This window comes from Podarcis liolepis (assembly GCF_965112155.1).
Source record: "Podarcis liolepis genome assembly, chromosome: 1".
Classification (NCBI taxonomy): Eukaryota; Metazoa; Chordata; class Lepidosauria; order Squamata; family Lacertidae; genus Podarcis; species Podarcis liolepis.
This window is the reverse complement of record NC_139554.1, coordinates 116,352,271-116,376,672: the sequence shown is the minus strand read 5'-3', so window position 1 is coordinate 116,376,672 and position 24,402 is coordinate 116,352,271. Positions and strand designations below refer to the sequence as shown.

The window sequence follows — 24,402 nt, the reverse complement described above, 5'->3', positions numbered from 1 at the left end:
CTGCCCACTTGTCAGTCACCTGACACGGGATCTATAGTATAAATATGCCTCTCTCACCACTCCTTGGCCCCAATACAGTGTAAGAAAGTTACGCTTAGTTCCCACTGAAATCAATAGGATAAATATGTTGCAGCTAACTAGAGCTTATAAATGTCAAAGGGTACTAAGTGGAACCAACTTTCTTTTGATTGGTGGCCTTGTCTATATTTACTGGATCCATAAAAAAGCAACTCTACACCAAGACAAGCCTCACCTTTTCTAGGTTCTCAATTTTTAAAAATAGTTCCCCTTTCTTAATGGGCTAAAATAAAGCATCACCATATTTTGCAAAATAATGAAATGCTATTTTAATGTTTCATATATTTCCACTGCCTCCTTTTTGGAGCCAATTACAAAACCACTCCATTTAGGAACAACGGAAACTATTATTTTGTCTACTTTCCCCCCCAGAATCATCCGTACAATAGGACGTTTCCTGCCACAGTTATTCACAGCTTTCAAATGTTTGGAGAACAGAACACACCTTGGGAAGATGGCAAAACAGAGCCACCACAATTTCCTAGACTCCAGTCAGTTCCATCCTACCCTTCCTTTTCTTTTTCCCCCTCTTCAGTGAGCTTTGCATAAAGCTAACCCAAACCCACATGGATTTCTATAATATCCAAGAGGGGAAGTGGGGGGGGGGGAGAGAGAGAAGAATGACAATGAATAATGTGTTGTAGGTGGAAAATGCCTTGAAGAAACCTAAATTGTAACAGGGAAAAAAATGACATTTTAGATTTTAAATGTTACACAGTTTTTATAAAGCTTCAGTCAATTTATTTTATTTATTCTAATGAAGAGCATTACAACTGCTTTACTGCACTGAAGCAAGCATCGATCACACCATTAATCACACCTTGTGAATAGTCACAAATCAAGTCCTAACAGCAAGCACTGAATCAGGAGCAATGAAGCATAAACTCCTTCACAATTTATGATCTCTCCAATTGCATCTTTTCAACCATTAAATTGCAAGATACCATAAATTTTTATCTTCTTCACTTCAGTCACATTATTGATTTTGCCTTGTGAAATATAGAATAGCTGTAAATCTAGGCGATTGAATTAAATTTAAAGTCTTGACTTCAGAAAAGAAACCCAACACACTGCCATGGCCGTTAATTTGCACAGAGGAACAAATGATAGAAACATTAAAATTTAAATGGACAACAGGGATTCCCAAGAACCATCGTTCTGTCAATCGCAGGCCACGTCAACCTTGAGCGTTTTTCTTTGAGCCAAATTATAAAAATGCATGGCAACTAATTCAGATAAGAAGAGACTCTGGGTAGGAGGGAGGGTTGACCACTGGCTGTCTTCACTAGGAGCAAAACCCCACCACAGCCACCGGGAAGCAAATTCTGCCCTTGCCTAACACCCCTAATTTCAATCAGTTGGCAGCTGTTTAGGAGAAAGAGGTTTTCTGTAATGTGTAGGGAGGCTGTGACCTTTCAGCTGTTGCCAGAGTACTTCTATCATCCATGTCCATTAGCTACGCTGACTGTGGTTGATGGGAGTTGGAGTCGAACCACAACTGGAGGACCACAGTTTCCCCACCCTGATCTAAATAGTTCATTTGGCAAGATGGCATTCACTAAGGAACAGAGAGGAGGAAAGGGGACAAGAGGGTTTCATTTTGTTCCCCCCTTTTTCGCTTGCCAATTGAAAAGCATCAGAACCACATTCATTATGGTGGTTTCCAATTTTGGTATATATAATCCTCCAAAGTCTTGGCCAATCTGTTGTTTTAAATATACAGTGGTACCTCAGGTTAAGAACTTAATTCGTTCTGGAGGTCTGTTCTTAACCTGAAACTGTTCTTAACCTGAGGTACTACTTTAGCTAATGAGGCCTCCTGCTGCCACTGCGCTGCCGCTGCACACTATCTGTTATCATCCTGAAGCAAAGTTCTTAACCTGAGGTACTATTTCTGGGTTAGTGGAGTCTGTAACCTGAAGCATCTGTAACCTGAAGCGTCTGTAACCCAAGGTACCACTGTATGTCTGTCATAGGAGTCAACTCCTAGGGGCCAATGTCCCTTCATGCACTCCCCCAATAAAATATTTGAGAATAGAATAGAATAGATTCTTTATTGTCATTACACAAGTGCAACATTGCACAAAGTGCAACGAAATTGGATGCCATCCCTTAAAACAACAAAAGCAAAACAACAACAACAACCAAACAAACTACATTCCAACCACACCCACACCACACCCATCAAACTCCCAGGTCACACTATCGAGTTACAGCATTCAAAAAGGCCACAGCTCTTGGATAGAAACTGTTTTTCAGTCTATTTGTCTTTGACTTGATGTTTCTATATCTCCTGCCAGAAGGCAGTAGTGCAAACAGACCGTGTCCCGGGTGAGATGAATCTTGCAGGATGTTATTTGCTTTCCTAAGACAACGGGAACCGTACAGTTCTTCCAAAGATGGGAGAGGATGACCAATAATCCTTTGGGCTGTGGTTATGACCTTCTGGAGCACCTTCCTCTCCCTAGCTGTACAACTGGAGAACCAAGAACAAATACAGTATGTAAGAATGCTCTCTATGGAGCCTCGGTAGAAGGACACCAGCAGTCTCTCACTCAGATTGTTCTTCTTTAAAAGTCTGAGGAAATAAATTCTCTGCTGGGCCTTCTTCACCAGAGCAGTGGTATGTGCGCTCCAAGTCATGCCCCGATCGATAGCTACTCCCAAAAACCTGAATTCCGCCACCCTCTCCACCCGTTCCCCGTTGATATACAAGGGCTGAATGTCCGCCTTTTTTTTCCTGTAATCCACCACCAATTCCTTGGTCTTAGCCGTATTAAGAGCCAGATTGTTCTCTCCACACCAAACACAGAGCCGCTCCACCTCGTCCCGATAGGCGGACTCATCCCCTCCTGAAATGAGCCCTACCACCGTAGTATCATCAGCAAACTTGATGATTTTGTTGCTGGAATAGATGGCTGTACAGTCATACGTATAGAGAGTGTAGAGCAGGGGACTCAACACACAACCTTGTGGTGAGCCGGTGTTAAGGCTAAGGGCTGTGGACATGTGTGACCCTACTCTAACCCTCTGGGAACGTTCTGACAAAAAATCCAAAACCCAGAGACAGGTGGAGTTGGAGAGTCCAATCGCCTCTAGCTTGGACACCAGTCTATGGGGGAGGATAGTGTTAAAAGCAGAGCTAAAATCCACAAACAGCAGCCTCACATAACTCCCCGGCTGCTCCAGATGGGACAGAGCAGCATGGAGAGTGGTATTGATGGCGTCTTCTGTGGATCTATTTGCTCTGTATGCAAACTGGTAGTTGTCAAAAGTTGATGGAAGACAGGAAATAATGTGACGGCGCACCAGTTTCTCAAAACACTTCATGATGATAGGAGTCTGTGCAACTGGTCTGTAGTCATTCAAACTACTGATTGTGGATTTTTTAGGCAGAGGGACAATAGTTGACGACTTCAGGCAGGGTGGGACAATAGACTGGTGTAAGGACTTATTGAAGATCTTAGTAAAGACCCTCGCCAGCTGATCCGCACAGCCCTTCAACACCTTTCCAGTGATGCCATCAGGTCCAGCCGCCTTCCTCGGATTCGCCATCCTCAAAACCTGTCTCACCTCATGTTCCTCTACCATGAATGAGGGGCCCCTATGGGCTGGTGGCTGTAATACCGGCGTCTCAGGTGGCTCCTTCTCGAAGCGAGCAAAGAAGAGGTTAAGCTCCTCTGCCAGCAAGGGGTCACCGTCGACAGCACCAAGGTTAGGTTTGTAGTTGGTAATATGCTGAATCCCCTGCCACATCTGTCTTGTGTTGTTGCTCCTTAAATTATCCTCAATCCTCAGCCTATAATCCAATTTTGCCCGTCGAATACCCCTCCTCAAGTTTGCTCTTGCTACACTGTAAAGCTGCACCTCACCTGACCTGAAAGCCCTGTTCCTTTCCCGCAACAGGCACTGGACCTCTCTATTCATCCAGGGTTTCTGATTGGGGTAAAACCGGATGGATTTATTTACTGTGACAGTGTCTGTGCAGTGATTGATATAGCACAGAACTGCCGCCGTGTGCTCCTCCAGGTCTGAACTATCGAAAATATCCCAATTGGTTCTCTCAAAACAGTCCTGCAGCTGGTGAATAGCACCTTCAGGCCAGATTTTAACAGATTTTAATATTGTGGGAGCCCGTTTCCTGAGTGGGATATATGCTGGTACCAGGAACAGAGACATATGGTCGGACTGGCCCAAGTGTGGCAGCTGTAAAGCCCTATAGCCGTGATTTACATTCGAATAAACTTTATCCAGTGTCTTGTCCCCTCTTGTGGGACATTTCACATGCTGATAGAGCGTTGGGAGCACTGTTTTGAGTTCAACATGGTTGAAGTCTCCCGCAATGATGTGCACAGCTTCAGGATACTTGTCTTGCTGGCTGCTGATAAGGTCCTGCAGGCATCCCAAAGCCAAGTTGGCATTGGCATCTGGTGGCACGTACACACCAGTTAACATAACAGCTGTGAACTCCCTAGGGAGATAGGCTGGTCTACATTTAACAGCCACATATTCCAAATCCGGTGAACAGTGACTGCCCACAGTCTTCGAATTATTGGACCAGCATTTGTTCACATATACACACAGCCCCCCTCCTTTGGTTTTTCCGAAGTCCATGCCTCGGTCATGACGATGTACCGCACAGCCTTCCAACTGAATAGCTGTGTCTGGCATGGACGGTTGAAGCCATGTCTCAATGACAAATAAAACGCAGCAATCTTTTACAAGGCTGTTCTTTGCTGCCTGCAGCCTCAATTCGTCCATCTTGTTGGTAAGAGATCTCACATTAGCAAGAAATATGCTAGGGAGCGGTGGTTTAGATGGACTCCTCTGCAATCTTACCAGGACGCCAGCCCGACAACCCCGCTTTTGCCTCCTGTCTCTACGCCGCCTTCGCCTCCTCCCTGGAGGCATAGTAATCCATGGAGAGCCCGGTGGCCTGGCTACTCCCACAGGAACGTTATCTGGGCGAAAATAATCAGCTCTTACAGCTTGTTCACACTGTAACCCGACCTTCAGAAGTTCCTGCCTGCTGTAAATCTTTCTTGCCCGGCCAGACATACTCAGACCAAGTAAAAATAATAAAAACAAAACGCTGAGGGAGAGCACTAAGCCACAGCGTCTATGCGCGCTGCCATCTTGTATATCTTGTATCTGGTTACTGGCTATTAGATTCCCATTAAACCACTCCTTTCCTTATTCGCTTGTTCAAGGCTGAATTAATTTTCGGTCCTCTTCACAATCAGGAAGGTGCAAATCCCGTGTAGACAAATGGCATCCCAAAGCCAGCGCCCTACAGCAGCTGAACTGTCAGTTGGACTTTAACTGCCAGTTGGACTTTACCTGGCTACTCCCACAGGAACGTTATCTGGGCGAAAATAATCAGCTCTTACAGCTTGTTCACACTATAACCTGACCTTCAGAAGTTCCTGCCTGCTGTAAATCTTTCTTGCCCGGCCAGACATACTCAGACCAAGTAAAAATAATAAAAACAAAACAAACAAAACAAAACGCTAAGGGAGAGCACTAAGCCGCAGCGTCTATGCGCGCCGCCATCTTGGAATCCTTTGAGGGGATTGGGCTCCCAAAAGTTTGAGGGGGCTTGGGCTCCCAAAAGTTGATAGGCATTGCCATTCAAATGGTGTCTTGTGATCGATTATGTGGAGCAGGGCTTACCTGGCCCCTTCCGCAATATTTTATTCAAGTTGGCGCCAATAGTCTACATTGTGGGTTTCTTGTGTTTATGTTCTGAAATGTGAAATCAAAATAGAGAACCCAAAGGCATCTGCATCTGCCACACAGAGCTTAGAGGTCAAGAAGACCGGGATTGTCAGATGAACCTTGGAGCAGATAAAATGTAGCTCATCAGCCCTTAGGAAAACTGGAAACATTCTATAGAAAGTATGTGGATAATGTCGTTATATAGTTTAGCCAGTAGGTGGCACTAGAGGGAACCTTTTTTTTAATAGCCTGTTTGTCTTATGTTAGCGGACACCTCTGCTAGATCAGAGGTTTCACCTATTCACTATCTACTCTTTGGGTGAGATTCAATGTCACACTAAGGTGATTGTTCTGCCAGTGCAAGCATTTCCACTTGCCAGACAGAACAATCTCCCCTCACTTCCCTGCCCCCCTGGGCACTGTTCTGGGGGTTTTCCTGACCTTCCTGAGCAGATTTGGGGAGGGCATGGGAGCATGTCTTCTTTTGTCTGTTCCATTTTCTCCCCTCTGGGGTGTGTGTGTGTGTGTGTGTGTGTGTGTGTGAGAGAGAGAGAGAGAGAGAGAGAGAGAGGCAGGCAGGCAGGGGAAGAGCTGTTTACTCCCCTCTTTTACGCTGCTATTCCTGCTTATATTGTTGCTTTTGATGCAGCTACAAATTTAATGTTGTAATGCGATTTGATTTTGCCGTTGTAAGCTGTTCTGCTTTCTTTTCAAGAAGACAGTGGTGTAAAAAAAAAACTGGATTTTTTTTTTACAACAAACAATAAAAGAAAAATGCAGATAGACTGCTCTGTGAATGAACAGGTGAGGGAGAAGCAATGGTTTCTTCAATGTCATCCATCTGCTCCTCACTGTTTACAATCCTAACCATGTCTAAAGGTAAAGGTAAAGGGACCCCTGACCATTAGGTCCAGTCGTGACCGACTCTGGGGTTGCGGCGCTCATCTCGCTTTATTGGCCGAGGGAGCCGGCGTACAGCTTCCAGGTCATGTGGCCAGCATGACTAAGCCGCTTCTGGCGAACCAGAGCAGCACACAGAAATGCCGTTCACCTTCCCGCCGGAGTGGTACCTATTTATCTACTTGCACTTTGACGTGCTTTTGAACTGCTAGGTTGGCAGGAGCAGGGACCGAGCAACGGGAGCTCACCCCGTCGCGGGGATTTGAACCGCCGGCCTTCTGATCGGCAAGTCCTAGGCTCTGTGGTTTAACCCTCAGCGCCACCTGCGTCCCACAGCGCCAACCATGTCTACTCAAGTAATAAATCCTACTGAGGATGCATTACTGTCCTGATCCTCTGGCCCAAAGGTAGGCTCATGGGAGTGGTTTGGCGCAGGGATACCCAAGAATAATGTCAAATACACCAGGGTGCTTTATTATAAGAAAAACTGTACTTGCAGCACAAGCTAAGGAGCCCCACTGCCTTTGCAGATGCAGAACGAACAGTGAGATGTCATCATGACTTCTCCACACCCAAGCAAACACCCAAGCCAGTGTGGTGTAGTGGTTAAGAGCGGTAGTCTCGTAATCTGGTGAACTAGGTTTGCTTCCCCGCTCCTCCACATGCAGCTGCTGGGTGACCTTGGGCCAGTCACACTTCTTTGAAGTCTCTCAGCCCCACTCACCTCACAGAGTGTTTGTTGTGGGGGAGGAAGGGAAAGGAGAATGTTAGCTGCTTTGAGACTTCTTAAAGGGAGTGAAAGGCGGGATATCAAATCCAAACTCTTCTTCTTCTTCTTCTATACATTTTTAATACACAAAGCAGCTTATGTCAGTTTAGCCAGACCTTCCTATCAATTCACCTGACCGGTGAGATAATAGGTGACAGCTATCCAAAGTTTGCAGATAGCTCCCCTTTCTGCGCCAAAAACCCATCACCCCAGGGTTCACAGATAAGAACATCATCAAAGACAGCCAATTAGCATATATCAAAGCAAGTAAATATAAAGTTATATGAGTTCATTCTTGCAACAACTACCAATTAATTTTGGGGTTATCTTGACTTCCAGGCAGAGGGCCTTCTCGGTAATGGCACCCCACCCCTGTGGAACTCCTTCCCTTCCGATGTCAAGGAGATAAAGAACTATACAACTTTTAGAAGACATCTGAAGACAGCCCTGTATCTGGAAGTTTTTAATGTTTGATGCTTTGTTGTGATTTATATATTCTGCAAGCCGCCCAGAGTGGCTGGGGAAACGCAGCAAGATGGGTGGGGAATAGATATTATTATTATTATTATTATTATTATTATTATTATTATTATTATTACAATGGTGTTTGCAAGTCTTCAGGAACATTTCAACACAATTATACAATTTAAAGCAGCATTTGGCTCCCCCTAAGAAAATTTTGGGCAGTGTAGTTTGCCCCTCACAGAACTACAATTCCCAGCACCCTCAACAAACTACAATTCCCAGGATTCTTGGGGGGGGGAGTCATGAGCTTTAAATGTATAGTGTGTATGCAGCCTGCATTCATTTGGGCTTACTCCCAGGTAACTGAGGTTAGCATTCTGAGCTATTTGTAATGACAAAAGTATGTTTTCCCCGTTCTCTTGCACATGGAGAACGTTGAAGGGTGGCAGAAAAAGTGTCAACAGAATTAATAGGGATGAGCAGGAGCTAGAACTTCAGCACAGGAGGCAAGGAACTGCCTCTGCTCAGACCAAGGCAACACTGCAGCTAGCACCGTTCAAACAAAACACCTTTGTGGAATTACCAGCCTCCCTGGCTTCTTGAGGTCATTGACTGCTAAGCTGTACCCTGGCTTTAGGAAAGTTGAATTGACCTTTTGCGGTCCTCTGTCTCTCCCTAAATATTGAAGAGAGGTTCTCTCAGGGCTCCACTCCCTACTGGTTGCTTTCCCCCTCTTCTGCCTGAGTTTCTCACTCCTTCTTGATGGAAGGGATAGGGGTACTGTCTCTGGGAATTTTCCACACCCCCCCCCCGAGCACACAGAGATTGTCTCACTCTCACATGCCTCCTCCTCTCTGGAAGGAGCTGGCATGGGCGGTGGGACGAGCCCACTGTGGAAATAACATGGGAGGGAAATCAAGGGGTTACTAGTGGCCAATTCTCTCTCCCCGCCCCACTAAGCTGGGAAGAATGCAGAGAGAAGAAGCGCCATGGTGCACCTGTAGCAGCAAGACTGGATGCCTTCACCTGCCCCAGCTGCAACAAAACATGTCTCTCCCATATCATCCTCTACAGCCACAGTAGGCACTGTAACTCTCCAATGGTTCGATTCTATTTCTGAGGGTGCATTCTCCCGTTGTCTCCTGAGACAGACAGGTGCCAACAATATAGTGGAGGCCCCAGAGGCCAATGCCCCCCCCCCTGGGATCGTCCTCTCCCCAGTCTGCGCTCCCCGTAAGCTCATCCTTCTCCTGGGTCTGCCAGGCCCTGACACAGGTCTGCATGGATAAAATATTACTATACTAATAGGAATCTTCGGGACTTCTTCCCAGCTATAGTGTCAAGACAAAACCCAATAAACAGAATCTGCTTTAACAAAACCCTTTTCGTAATAACAACGCACTTTCCACTGGCGCAGTATTCCTTGTGTTGTGACACTGCTTTGATAATTAGCAACACTTGAACTCCAACTTGTTATGCACTTTGTGTTCCCCCTAATCCAGCCGTAATTATCCAGATATGTGCTGCTTCTCTTATGACTAATTGCAGTGGATTGTCCTACCTGGAGAGGGACATCTGCTTCTATTTCGGTGCCTGGAATTTTCTCACTCCACAAAGTAAATTTTTTCGTATCCGGGTCAATGAAGTAATCAAAAACCGTCCCTTGGGAAGGAAATTTTATTGTTCGCATTTCTTTGATCCACCATCTACTAAACTCCATGCGATAATCAATTAGCTGAAAAACAGAACAAAGGGGAGACAGACATTAAACACGGGGAGAAATGTGCTAGCCCGACTGTGAGCATTTTATTTGTTTGTTGGTTTGCTTGCTTGCGGGACGCGGGTGGCGCTGTGGGTTAAACCACAGAGCCTATGACTTGCTGATCAGAAGGTCAGCGGTTCAAATCCCGCAATCGGGTGAGCTCCCGTTGCTCGGTCCCTGCTCCTGCCAACCTAGCAGCTCAAAATTGTCAAAGTGCAAGTAGATAAGTAGGTACCACTCTGGCGGGAAGGTAAGCGGCATTTCCGTGCGCTGCTCTGGTTCACCAGAAGTAGCTGAGTCATGCTGGCCACATGACCCGGAAGCTGTACACCGGCTCCCTCGGCCAATAAAATGAGATGAGAGTCGCAACCCCAGAGTCGGCCACGACTGGACCTAATGGTCAGGGGTCCCTTTACCTTTACCTTGCCTGCCTGCTTGGTTGCTTGCTCTGTTTTGCAGGCACCCAAAATAGCTGCCATCCTCTGGGTGACATTCAAGAAATATTTTAAACAATTAAAGCAGCACTAGAACAACCAAGGGGCATAGCTCAACAGCAGAACACATGCATTGCATGTACTGTAGAAGATCGTTGGATCAGTCCCTGGCCTTTCCAGGCAGGGCTGGGAAAGACTGCTATCTGGAGAACCAGGTCCTGTATACCTGAAGGAGCGTCTCCACCCCCATCGTTCTACCTGACACTGAGGTCCAGCTCCGAGGGCCTTCTGGCAGTTCCCTCACTGCGAGAAGCCAAGTTACAGGGAACCAGGCAGAGGGCCTTCTCGGTAGTGGCGCCCTCCCTGTGGAACACCCTCCCACCAGATGTCAAGGAGAACAACAACTACCAGACTTTTAGAAGACATCTGAAGGCAGCCCTGTTCAGGGAAGTTTTTAATGTTTGATGTATTACAGTATTTTAATATATTTTTTGGAAGCCGCCCAGAGTGGCTGGGGAAGCCCAGCCAGATGCACGGGGTACAAATAAAGTATTATTATTATTATATAACCAGTGCCTATCATCGTAGACGAGAGTGAGCCAGATGAACCAATGGTCTGTTTAAATAAAAGACAGCTTATTATGTTCCTTACCGTTATAAAACAGAGAGGAAAGCTTAAAGAAAAGAAAAAACCAAGTGGGAATGTTAAGTTCATAGCTTAGAAACTGCAGGAGCTGCAGGACTTTCTCCCAAACTATGTTCACTGATCTAAGTTATGGGAAATAACTCAAGGAACTATTCGATAGTAACCTTTTAACCCTGAGGTTTCCTAGACTGTCTATTTTCTTACAATGAAAATACCAAGGCACTTTATTCTTTTATAATCATATGTTGCTGCACGCTTTCGGGTGACACCAAAGTTTTTCTGGAAGCAAAAATGCCATTTGGTTCATGCTAAGTCCCTCATTCGCAGAATACAGAATGCCCACCCTAACATACTGTCACATTCAAAGCCCTCTTCCAAGCCATACATAGCACATCAGAAAGATGCAGTAAAGGTGAGCCAGGTTCTGGCACTTAACAATACATGCATCCGTGGTGTGATAGGGTTCAGCTTTCACCTTAAAGAAATCAAGCCAAGCAGCTTGAGATGTCTTGAGATATTAAAGAAAGGAAGGGAAACAAGGATCTGGAGACACATTTGCCTTATTTCACTGTTCTGACAAATATAGACTTGGTAGCCAATCAGTGGCCTAAATCCACTCAAAAGGAGTAGTGATCTGCCAGCTACTTCATCAGTTGTTAGGGTGAAAAGTCTTCTATCACAGCCAATATTAACTAGATGTTGGTAGGAGACCCTGGCAAGTGGTAAAAGGAAACAGGAGGCTCAGAGTATTTCCTGGGTCTGTATATCCCTGTAGAGAGAACAGTCATGAATCATTAGGCTGAGAAAAGTTCCTTCCTGTTGGATCAGTTATATCAGGGATAGGTGATCTTGCTGTCAGAAAATTACTGTGATCGTCTGACGCTTTCCCTTCAGAACTTGTAAGAAGCAGGAGTTAGTGGGATAGTTGGCTTGTGGGATGGTAGGTGCTAGAGATTAGAAAAGCCCTATGGTGTATATTATGTTTCCGAGGGCCAAAAATGTTTATCAAGTGTCAAATGTACGAAATGGAAACTGTAGAACATATCGCCACAAGAAAGAACCCAAAGAAAAGGGAGTGAATAACTAGCAACAAGGCAGAACAGCTGTGCTACATCAAAATATGTCCAGGCCTTATCTGTTGGCATGGACAGTGTATTCTGATTTCTGACCCCTACAGTACACAAAGGAGTGGTGTGTCCAGAATCATGTATGAATGCATATTAATTTTCTAAAATAATTGCTAAAATGCACATTTGAAGGTGGGCATCTTGGATGTATCACTTTGGGGTGACAGACGGTAGAAGTGGAGAACATCACTGTTCTTCAGCAACTAGGCCAAGGTGAGATCTTCTGGATCTTTCTGTAAATACAGTCATACCTCGGAAGTCGAACGGAATCTGTTCCGGAGGTCCATTCGACTTCCAAAACATTCGGAAACCAAGGTGCGGCTTCCAATTGGCTGCAGGAAGCTCCTGCAGCCAATCGGAAGCTGCGTCGGACATTCGGGTTCTGAAGAATGTCCACAAACCGGAACACTCACTTCCGGGTTTGCGGCGTTCACGAGCCAAAACTTTTGACTCGCAAGGCGTTCTACTTCTGAGGTACGACTGTATAAAAAACACACACACTCACGGCCATAATTTTGCAGTTAATGATACAAATATTACTGGCTTATTTTTCCTGTCTCATTTCTTATTGAAAATATATTGGAAGCAGTGGGGTGCAGTCAGTGGACTACAGGGACTAGGCTAGTCTCCTAAACGTTCCTGGTAAATTAGAGTATTAAAAGTATTAAAGCCTGGCGCCTGCTTCCCAAAGCCCAGGAAACTTCTGCCTGGTTTAGGGAGGGAGATACAGTGCTCATGCACGTGATGTTGTGCCCCCCCATCACTCTTGCAAACTGGTACCTCTGGCCCTGTTCCCCTACGAAAAATTTCACCGCACACCATTGACTGGAAGATGGAATCATAGAACTGTTGAGTTGTACAGGACGTCATGGGTCATGTAGCCCAACCCCGTGTGGTGCAGGAATGGTTGCTGTCAAACTTGAAGAGAATACCAGAATACTGTTATCTTCCCTCAAAACCAACCACTCACCTGATCTTGGAACAAAGCACCACCGAAGGCCCATATACTCGCAAATGCAAAATATACTTCATAGAGTTCACGAGGAGAGTCTGGGGGAGCATTCTCCGGGGTCAGGAGACAATCCAGTAATGAACACAAAGTCTCCAGTGAAAATAAATAAAAAGGAAGGAGAGATCAGAGATATCTGAATACAGTCCCAACATCCTTTATATTCTTATTTCTACTTCTATAGCTGCTACTGCCCCAATATAATAAATACTTTAAAACACTTAATTTCACATAACCATTGTGATGTATTTATAATTACAGAGGACGGCATCTGACTAGGCTCTCTTCAGGGTAGGCTCATTGAAATGAATAGACCACGCCCATTAATTTCAGTGGGTCTACTCTGAGTAGGACTGGTATCAGATTTGGCATAGAAGAAGAAAAGTCACACACAGGAGGCCAAAGCAATGAGTCGAGGGCAACTTCCCTTTATTATAGGCAGGAAAGCCTGCTGGGTAGCTGCTCCTACAATATGTGAGGCACACCTAAGCAACATACACAAATTGTTGAACTGAAGAGGGAGGGGGAAGATTACTGTATTTTTCGCTCTATAACACGCACCCGACCATAACACGCACATAGTTTTTAGAGGAGGAAAATCTGTAGGCATGCCACCTGTAGGCATTCCCTCCATAACATGCACAGACATTTCCCCTTACTTTCTAGGAGGAAAAAAGTGAGTGTTATGGTGCAAAAAATACGGTAATCCCCAGTGTGGATCTATGTGCAGTCCCCACTTCTTCTCTGGCCCATGGGCAATTGAATCAAACACTGCAGAAGGAAGAGCTGTTTGAGAGCTGGGGTGAAGAACTGGAAACTGTATTCAGCCACTGAAAAGTGGTAACTGATGCAAGAAGAAGGAATTTGTCATATACTATTCCTGGAGGGTGTCACATGGCAGTGGTAGAGGCAGAGGGGTTCACACTAAGATATGGTCCTTTAGCTGTTGAACTACAACTCCCATTATCTCTGACCACTGGCCATGTTGGCTAGGTTTGATGGGAATTGTAGTCCAGCAACACCTGGAGGATCAAAGATAAGCCGCCCTGGTCTACGGGAATGTGTTCTGCATGCAAAGCCTGTTTTCAGAAAGCATAATATTGGTAGGGCTGGCATATGTCCCAGACATTACCAGGATTTCAAAGGCAGAATTGACGTCCTGGAGGAATTTCCAAGTCAAACAAAAAAATACGTGGGGGTTTCCTAAAAAAGACTTTGGGGGTTTCCTAAAAAAGCTCAACAATCTTGGTGTTTTCCTAAAAGAAAGTTCAAAAACTTTCAGGATGTCCTGTTTTTTACTTTTTGAAATATGGCAACCCAAAATATTGGTAACTGATATTATCCTCCTAAGCACACATACCTAGGCTGAAAGAGCAAAGGGAAGTCTCTATCAGACTGTGTTCAAATTATGGGACTGGGCTTACAAGGTGGAAGAGTGTTCTCTGCAATATATAGGTTGGGAACATATAGAGTTACTGAGCTTTGTGACAGCTGCAGATACTGGCTCAATTCCAGTATAACAGGGAAACATGAACTGCACTGGGAGAATGGTGCCACATAGTCCTATTTCCTTCCCAGTTCAGCTCCTACATATGAGCACAAAATTCACTCCTTTTCTTCCCCCTACTCCCAGGATTTCCAGAATCTTGCCCTGTTCCACCTTTGCATGTGCGCAGAGACAGATAAACACACACACACACACACACACAGAGAGAGAGAGAGAGAGAGAGAGAGAGAGAGAGGGGTTTCTGCAATGAGCACTGCTGTAGTAGTCCTTCTGGTGCAGAATCTATGCAAGCAAACTTTATTAAATAAATATGTTTTTAAAAGTCATTGTGGGAGCGACCCCAACCACACACTCTTTACCACTTTTGGATTGCAGATGTGTGCGGATGACTCAAAAAATAATACCCAAATGCAATGTAACTGTGCTGTTCAAAAGACCCACATCTAAGTTCTCTAGTCTGAGTTTTTCTGCCTTGTAAGTTAGGCACAAAAAAATGTTTTCATTTCTCTCTTTTGTTTTTTCCTCATAGAAAAATAATGTGATCCAGAAAGTTTTTTTTAAAACACACACTCAAAAGCTTCATATAAAAGCATTATTCAAGTGCATAACTTCTGCATTCATTCAGAAATGCATATGGCATTTTAAAAATAACATAACTTAAGGAAAGTAAGGGCTTGTCCCATATAATGTCTGTTGTAATTTCAGTTGCTTGCTAAAGTAACTTCAGATCAAGCAACGGTCTGTCCAGAATTCTGTAAAGCAGTTAACACTCCTAAATTGTTGAGCTCAATTTTATCAACAGCCAAATAACTTCATTGTAATTATGGAGTCTGTTTTAGAAAATGAAGGAACACCGACCTCACCTCCATAGCGTTCCCATATTTCTTTTTTATATATACTACTTGTATGAACAATAACTTGACTCTATAAGAGTCTTAAGAGTAGTCTTTTTGACTTTAAATGAGATTACTGTAGAGGATGGCATCAGCCCTAATTCAGGAGGAAACAGTTACACAATCTGTGTCTGCTTTGTCACTTGAATCACAAAACACAAAATGTTAAACCACGCTGTGATTATAATGAAGTTCCTTCACACTAGGTCTGCATACTTGAACACTCTCACAATCACATCTCAGGAAGAGTGGCAGTCTGAAGATCCTGCTGCAGTTGTTGTTACCTGAACCATGCTGTTCTCTGGAACGGGGGTGATGGTTTTTAAGTTGCAGCGGACTTGCTCCAAGCAGTAAGGAACATATTTGTCAAAAAGGATGGTTAGATTTGCCCTTTCCGTCTGTGCTTTGCGAGTTTCAATCCAGCTAGTCACATATCTGTGAAAACAAACTTATTTTAAGGTGCTTCTCCTCCCCTTAATCAATTGCTTTTGTTTACTATGTTTGAAAGCGGGTTTATGAGAAGAGTAGAGGATTGTTTGCGGAGTTGCCTAGTGCTTTTACTGTATGTCCTTAGCTTGGTTCAGCCTTATTTTACCTGCTGAAATGCCTCTCCGAATTACCTTGTTGTTGGTGATCCGTTTCCAATTGATTTGGCCTTGTAGTACAACTGTGACTAAGTTACTGCTTCTTTTGCCTTCCCAAACCAGTGCCCTCCACATATTTTGGACTCCATCTCCCAGTAGCTCCAACCACTATGACCAGTGACCAGGGGTGATGAGAGTCAAAGTCCAAACCATTTGGAGGGCTCCTGATTAGAGAAGGCTGCTTGATTCTGTTCCAGGGGTGTGTTCTTCTGTCAGTTAAAATGTATGACTTTAAATGCCTTTTTTTTTTTACCCCTAAGACACACTCTCCCTCAACCTGTCATCTTTCAGATGTTTTGGATTGCAACACCCCTCATCCTTGGCCATTGGCCATAGTGTCTGAAAGGAATGAGACTGGGAAATGCTGTTTTAGAAGCATATGACATTTCCATGGATGTTGGGGGAAATAACAAATGTAATTTAGAGAAGAAGAAAAATTGCCACCCGCATGCCGTCACCTCCACACCAATAAAGCTTTTCTGTCTGAGCTTTCTCCAATTCTCCCAACACCTGGCATTATTATTTCATCCCTCTTCCCCACTGTTTACCTATAGGATCTGGGGTTACCCCTTGACTACCCCAGACACATTTTCCTCTCAGTGCGGGTCATCAAACTTTGTGGACCAGTGGGCACATTTCCACCTGCAGGCACTGAGTCAGCAACCCCTGTTCTGGACATTTCCCCTATGTTCTCATACCCTGTGTCTCCCTAGAAAGTTGCCTTCTTCACACTAAAGGTCTGGCACCAGTCCTCCAGATTTTCAGATAGAATTCTTCCCCAGTCCTGACAAGATACGCTAGGGCAGTGTTTCCCAAACTTGGGTCACCAGCTGTTTTTGGACCACAACTCCCATCATCCCTGGTTAGCAGGACCAGTGGTCAAGAACGATGGGAACTGTAGTCCAAAAAGAGCTGGAGACACAAGTTTGGGAAACACTAGGCTAGGGACTGAACCTGGGACCTTTTGCCTTCAATGCAGGAGCTCTACCACTGAAATGTTCCTTTTCCCATATTGGATGATGTCCCCATGGCTCACATGGACTATACTACAGCTCTAGTAGCAACACCAGTGCATTGTGGCTCCAATGACAAGTTCCTTTGTACAATACTGATCAGCTTAATCTCTGAGGAAACAGCTGTTCACTCAATACCATAGAGTATATAGCTGACAGTAGCGATGTATGGAAGTGAAAGCTGGACCATAAAGAAGGCTGATCATCGAAGAATTGATGCTTTTGAATTCTGGTGCTGGAGGAGACTCTTGAGAGTCCCATGGACTGCAAGAAGATCAAACCTCTCCATTCTGAAGGAAATCACCCCTGAGTTCTCACTGGAAGGACAGATCGTGAAGCTGAGGCTCCAATACTTTGGCTACCTCATGAGAAGAGAAGACTCCCTGGAAAAGACCCTGATGTTGGGAAAGATGGAGGGCACAAGGAGAAGGGGACGACAGAGGACGAGATGGTTGGACAGTGTTCTCGAAGCTACCAGCATGAGTTTGACCAAACTGCGGGAGGCAGTGGAAGACAGAAGTGCCTGGCGTGCTCTGGTCCATGGGGTCACGAAGAGTCCGACACCACTAAACGACTAAACAACAACAACATACAGCTGACAAGATGACAGCTACATGAACAGAGCATTCAGCAAGCTGTTTGCTGAGTTAAGAATACAGTATAGCGCAGCAGCAAATGAGATCATCACTACCAAAGGAGCAAGCATGGCCATAGGCATTTTGGACAGCATAGGAGGGTTCTTCATATATTCTTCCTGGCCCAAGAGTTGCTGGCTCAAGGTGCACTGAACTGCCAGTCCTTATGTGATTGCTTGTTAAATGTGTGTCTTGCCTTTCTTCAAGCTGGCTAATGAAAGAGCACAAAACGGGTAATATTTCAAAGGGCACATTAAAAGTACAAAAAGCAAGGGAGGTACTCACGGACTCCAGCCTAGGTCCTGCGTATTCACATAGAGGATGCCAGCTCTCGACACAGTGGCTGGAGTTGCTGCCCGGAGGTGGCTTATTTCAAACACCAGTCGCATGGAAGGTGTTAATGAAATTCGTTCGTTACTTGCTAGAGTCAGAACCTAAGCACAGAATCATTACAAATTCATTTCAAATTAAGTACCGTATTTTTTGCACCATAACACTCACTTTTTTCCTCCTAGAAAGTAAGGGGAAATGTCTGTGCGTGTTATGGAGGGAATGCCTACGGGTGGCATGCCTACGGATTTTCCTCCTCTAAAAACTACGTGCGTGTTATGGTCGGGTGCGTGTTATAGAGCGAAAAATACGGTAATTAAGGTTCTGTGGTTTCTTTTAAAAAAAGTAAGAATCACAAAGCACATGTTCAGCTATAGCTAATACACAGGAATATGATTTTATTTTCCAATGAGTGTTATTTGTCAGTTTAAATAATATCCCTTATATCTTTATGGATATCTGCCGTGACATTCAGGAAAACAGCAGAAGAATGAACTCAAACACTATCCAATGAGAAGATCTCTTGCATAAGACACATTGAAATTGATGAAAGTGATACTGTGCTGCTTCAATTAAACATGTGCAGGAGAACTTCCCTTTGGACTGTCCTTAATTTCTTCGATGTTTTTATAAAGCCATGTTAATCGTCATTTCATTGAAAAGCCAACTGATTCCCTATCCACTTACCCAGCAATAATCACAATGGACAAAAAGGTAACTCTTCTCTGCAATTTTGTTTTGCTGGCCTTACACAAAAGGATTCTTTATTGTCAGTGGGAATAAAATCAATATAATATCTTGATTCATGGAAAGAAATTTATGTTAGGGATGGGTTGAAAAACAGCAAAACAAAAGGGATAACAATAGTAAATCATCATGAAATCAAACCTACAATTTATGAAGAGAAGAAACTATGAATTAAATCTCTTAAAATTGAATAAGCCAGCAATGGTGTGGTTTCAATGCACATTAAACAAAAGTTCAGGCAATAAGGGGAAAAAAAACTGGCTATTTTTCTTTCCAAGATGCTGTTCTTCGGTCCCTTGAATAAAGTAAATATTAAATAAAGTAAATTAAATAAAGTAAAGATGAAAATGTTATATTTTACTAAATCAATGTACTGCTGCAAATGCAAAAGTAAACTGAGGCTTTGTATTTCACACAATTATTTTAAGGCTAAAGTGGTTGGAAAAGAAATAAATTAAAAGGTGTTGTTGTCAGTTGCTAGCAGAAAGGCTCTCAGAGATAGCTGTTCAGATATAATGCTAAACCACAGTGTGGTATTGCTTGAATGTGCATGAGGCTTCTGTTCTCTCATCTCTCCACATGTGCTCTGTTATCATCCTACCCTTCCTTTTACAAGGGAAACCACAGTTTCCCGTGTCTGCAATGGGGAAACCATGGTTTATCTGCAAAGCATAACTGGATGCCATGTTTGCTTGTGATTTCCAATTCCATCTTAAAGGAAAACTGGTTTATGCAAAACATAATTTGCCTCCTTTAGAAGAAAAAAAAGTAGCAAAATATGTTTGCTGTGAAACAGGAAGTATCGGGGGAGAAAGGAAGGGAAGGAAGGGTTTTTTTGTTGTCTTACTGTAACACCAATATCATGCCTTGGCAATATATCGGAACTGAGCTAAAGAGAAATCCAGTTTCATCTACTACATCATTTAACTATAATCGAAGAGAGAAATTAAACTGTTTTTTCCCAATCCTTCGCAAGAAAAGAAATCCAAACACATGATTCCAAACGCAAACTTATCAGGGGGGAAAAATCAAGTATTTCAAGAGTAACGATAAAATCGCGAGAAGTGGAAGGAATTTGGCTGTGAGAATGAGGAATGTTTTATGGCAAACTGGAGAAATAGGCCATACAAGATATGTTGTAGATCCCGTGTGCTACAATAGAGCGATGGCCCACAGTGGGCCTGGATAACCTGTTTCAGTGTGATCCATTTTTATCTTCTATGATTGTACTTGCCATCAGGTGCTATTCTTCTGGTGTTCCTAAGGGGCGGTGCAACGCTACACATCCCCTACTGAGTACTTTAGCTTAAAAGCTACAATAGAGTCCTTAGAATCTAACAACAAGAGCTATTCTAGGAGCTGGTTAGGAAAATGTGATTTAAAGGAGGTTTCCAGCATTGTGTGAAATTAGGGCAAAAAAAAAATCTCTTTTCAATTTGCACAAAGTATCTCAATTCCAACAGTTTGCTCTCCTGCTGTTGTATCCATCATAAAGAAAGGCCAGGACGCCGTGGTGAATAAAGGTGACATTTTAATCAATGGAGATTAATACATACTAAAAAAAAAATACAAAATGATTCAGCTTTCTGCTCCTCCCACTTCCAAGGTTGAACCATGAACTTTCCACTTTTACTCATTTTAGTTAAGGAGACATTCTCTCTCTCTCTTTTACACTAAATGGGTGTTGGTGGTAAGTCTAGGTCATGTAGGTTTAGATCTACTCTTTATTCCAAAATACATAATTCTATTTTGGATGCTATTGGTATCTTTAAACCTCGATTTATATCACAGCACAACCGTACTGGGTCTATCAATGAAAAAATTATTTCTCTATTAGCACGGTCTACTATAAGCAGGAGCCTTGGTCAATGCCGTCTATAGGAAACGGTTGTAAGTGTTGGTATAATAAGGCCAGAAACAGATTTTAGGTTTTTCTCCACCGAGTTTTGATACAATAGAGGCATCATTGCCCGTAGTGTGCTTATTCTTCACACTTTTGTCTCCTTTAAGAAACAGTCTTTGCAGGTCTTATGTCAATTCAAAAACTAGCAAAACCTTGTTGAGTAGAGATAGTAAGTGTGCATGATTACAGTCTATCTTTCCACTTAAAAATATAATAAAATTAACAATTCTCACCTACAGATGCAAAAAAAACAAACCCAAACGATAAGCTCTAGATTAAGAGGCATTGACAGGAGAACAGTGACATGGCCAGCTAGGACTGGGAAAATAACACAGATTTGACACCTAAATCAGGTGAATGTTTCCTGTGAGGGTGTCCCATAAATGGGGTTCCATAGCAAAACCAGGCCCTTTATCCTTTAACACTACTGTACAACCTATCTTCAGGGGCTTGGGGTGAGAGGCACTCAAAGATTACCTCCAGGGTCACACAGGCAAAAGCAGTCCTTCAACAGTCTTCTAAGGTAGCCTCATGCCTGATGCTTTTCACTCTTTATCCTCCATCCAGACAAGGAAGAAGCATCATGAGAATTCAAGGACACATTCTAGCCAGGCAAAAACACTTGAGGTGTGTAGAAGGCCAGTGAAGGATTTCAAAGGCCAGATAAAAATGTTTGGAGGACTGTATCTGTGTCACCCTCCCCCCCCCCATCCAACCAAGCCTGAGGTTCCCCACTCCTGCTTTACAGGAATCTAAGATGGATGCTTAAAAAGTAGAGACATCACCTTGCCAACAAAGGTCCATATAGTAAAATCTTTGGTTTTCCCAGTAGTGATGTATGGAAGTGAGAGCTGGACCATAAAGAAGGCTGATCGCTGAAGAATTATGCTTTTGAATTATGGTGCTGGAGGAGACTCTTGAGAGTCCCATGGACTGCAAGAAGATCAAACCTATCCATTCTGAAGGAAATCAGCCCTTAGTGCTCACTGGAAGGACAGATCCTGAAGCTGAGGCTCCAATACTTTGGCCACCTCACGTAAATCCGGCACTGCAGGAAACACTGTACATATTTAGCAAATGGACCAGAAGAGTATCTCACCTGCTCATCACAGCCATGTTAAAGAATGTGATACACACCTTATTGTCATCCATGACAGTGTTGAGTGACTCAATCCACATAGGATCAATGTCACCATCCAGGACAATCCATTTGGGGCCATCATGTGTGATGCTAGACAGTTCTCTCATCATGGAAGAAAACAAGCCTTCAAAACGATGAAAACAAAAATTAGTTTTTTAAACAACAACAAACTTGTATGTGTTTGTACATGTTAAGATGTGCAATTTTATTAAGCGTATAATGATTGGAAATACCATCTTTCCACTCCCTTGTTGAAGGGTGAAGAAACCCAAAAAGTTCATCCGTTGTGACAGCTTTGGGGTTGATATCATTCCATGCTGGCCTCAGCTTCATATTTGAGTAAGTCGCGTGTAGTGTCTTTAATATCTAAAGTAAGAACATTTTATCATGCCAGTTTCACAATCAAGGGATAGCATCAGTTAAAAGGCATCCTTCAGAATTATTTCTTGTTCCATGTGTAACAGAGAAGTTAACCTGAATATATATCTAATAGGTAATTGCAGTCAGTCATTACCACACACACACACCCCGCCGCTAGTTGTATGTGTGCAATATATGTGTTTCGCACATTCACACTTTACATCTTAGGCCCACTTCCTTAAGTGTGCATGTCCTCAGTATACCTATCCATAGGTTTCCTTCCTTGCAGCACTAGTGATAGTTCTTCAGCTTTCCTCAACCCTGACATAGGACTTCAGTTTTACGTGCTCTGCTCCTACATATGCGAGGAAATGCATAAATACATCCGGGATATAAATATGTAACCGGATTTGGAGGGAACGAAAACTGATGAAGTTGACATGCCCCACCGACACCAGAATATCAATTTCACCGAGACTATTGAACACAGAAGTTTCATCAAAGCGGCAAACATCTTGTAACCTGCATTACCGATTCATGCTCTCTTTATTGCTATTTGTTTGTTGGAGAAATGGGTGTATTCTTCATTTTACCTGGCTTTTCCCTGTTCCAGCATTTCCAACTACAAAGACTGAATGCCTGACAGCCAGTAGTTCTTCTAACTGCATAACCTAAAAAGCCGTTCAAGAAAATTAGTGGTAGGGTTTGGAATTGATATAATGGCGAACATATTTTACAGGCATAGCTATGTATTAAGAAAACTGTAAGAATGAAGGAGACGAATCGGAGAACACTTTTCTTTCCCATTTCAATAAACATCAGTCCTATTTTATTCTCTCATTCCTTAAAAAAATTGCCCCTCTTTTACTCTGTTCTGCCGCAGTTGTGGAACATATTCAGAAAGACACAAGTCAGATTTTCACTGGGTGTGTTGGACATGCTCTGTGTGATTTTACTACTAAGGGCTGAAAGAATGGAGTCAATAGCAGCATCAACACTACATTGTCCAGAACTACATTGTCTCTGGTTTTAGATGAACAATGAACAATAGGACCATTCCATTAGGTTTTGATACTTCTGCAGCAGGGAAGGCATATGGATTATGCTGTGTTGCGAAATATTACATTGAGATTAGACACAAGTGGTATAAGGGGTTATGTTGGGTGGTTAACCTGTGACCTTCTACATCAGGGTCTTCTACAAACTTGGGTCCCCAGCAGTTTTTGGACTACAGTTCCCATCATCCCTGACCACTGGTCCTGCTAGCTAGGGATGATGGGAGTTGTAGTCCAAAAACATCTGGAGAGCCACAGGTTCCTCACCAAGCCAGCCCAACTTTGATCTACAAGCCCAAACCACCTGACATATTAGTTAAATTATTATTATAATTATTAATTAAATTTCTATACCACCAAAGATCACAGGGCGGTTCACAACATAAAAATTAAATGTGCAACATAGGTTTCACTATATTGTCTCAGCACGTAAAGGTAAAGGTAAAGGGACCCCTGACCATTAGGTCCAGTCGTGACTGACTCTGGGGTTGCAGCGCTCATCTCGCTTTATTGGCCGAGGGAGCCGGCGTACAGCTTCCAGGTCATGTGGCCAGCATGACCAAGCTGCTTCTGGCGAACCAGAGCAGCGCACAGAACCGCCGTTTACCTTCCCGCCGGAGTGGTATCTATTTATCTACTTGCACTTTGATGTGCTTTCGAACTGCTAGGTTGGCAGGAGCAGGGACCAAGCAACGGGAGTCACCCCGTCGCGGGGATTCGAACCGCCGACCTTCCGATTGGCAAGTCCTAGGCTCTGTGGTTTAACCCACAGCGCCACCCACATGTCTACTCAAAATATAAGTCCTACTGAGTTCTGTGGAGTACATGGATACAGGGCTGCAGCCTCGCTGAGAGTATTGAAGGTCGTTTGAGTTCACTTGCAGCGTAATAAATAAAAGATTGTTAGAAGGAAAGGAATGTCATTAATATCATAGAATCACAGATTTGGAAGGTACCCTGAGGATCATCTAGTCTGACCCCCTGCAATGCAGGAATATGCAGCTGTCCCTCACGGGGATCGAACCTGCAACCTTGGGGTGATCAGAACCATGCTCTAACCAACTGTTATTTTTCATTCCCTATTACAGTAAAACAAAACTAAATTTAAACACAGCTCTTCAGAGGTCTCTTGCTCATGCTTCCCTCCCACCAAGCACCTGCAGAAGACACAAGGGACTAAAAGGCTAAACTCTGAAAATCTATTTTAGGGAGCTTGGGAGTCATAAAGGGTCGTGATTTATTGCTAATTTTGCTGCTACTGCATCT

General features: G+C 43.6%; 1 protein-coding gene across 1 annotated transcript in view; it reads right to left on the bottom strand.

Moving 5' to 3' along the window:
• The window catches only part of LOC310691029 (dynein axonemal heavy chain 11-like), a 228,191-nt gene that overhangs the window by 134,153 nt on the left and 69,636 nt on the right, over positions 1-24,402 (bottom strand). The window contains exons 30-36 of the mRNA XM_083470619.1: positions 22,675-22,752; positions 21,955-22,087; positions 21,718-21,845; positions 17,886-18,034; positions 15,593-15,743; positions 12,870-13,001; positions 9,492-9,665 (exon numbers count right to left, since the gene is read on the bottom strand). Of these exons, the coding sequence (XP_083326745.1) occupies positions 9,492-9,665; positions 12,870-13,001; positions 15,593-15,743; positions 17,886-18,034; positions 21,718-21,845; positions 21,955-22,087; positions 22,675-22,752 (945 nt within the window). The remainder of the gene's footprint in view (positions 1-9,491; positions 9,666-12,869; positions 13,002-15,592; positions 15,744-17,885; positions 18,035-21,717; positions 21,846-21,954; positions 22,088-22,674; positions 22,753-24,402) is intronic.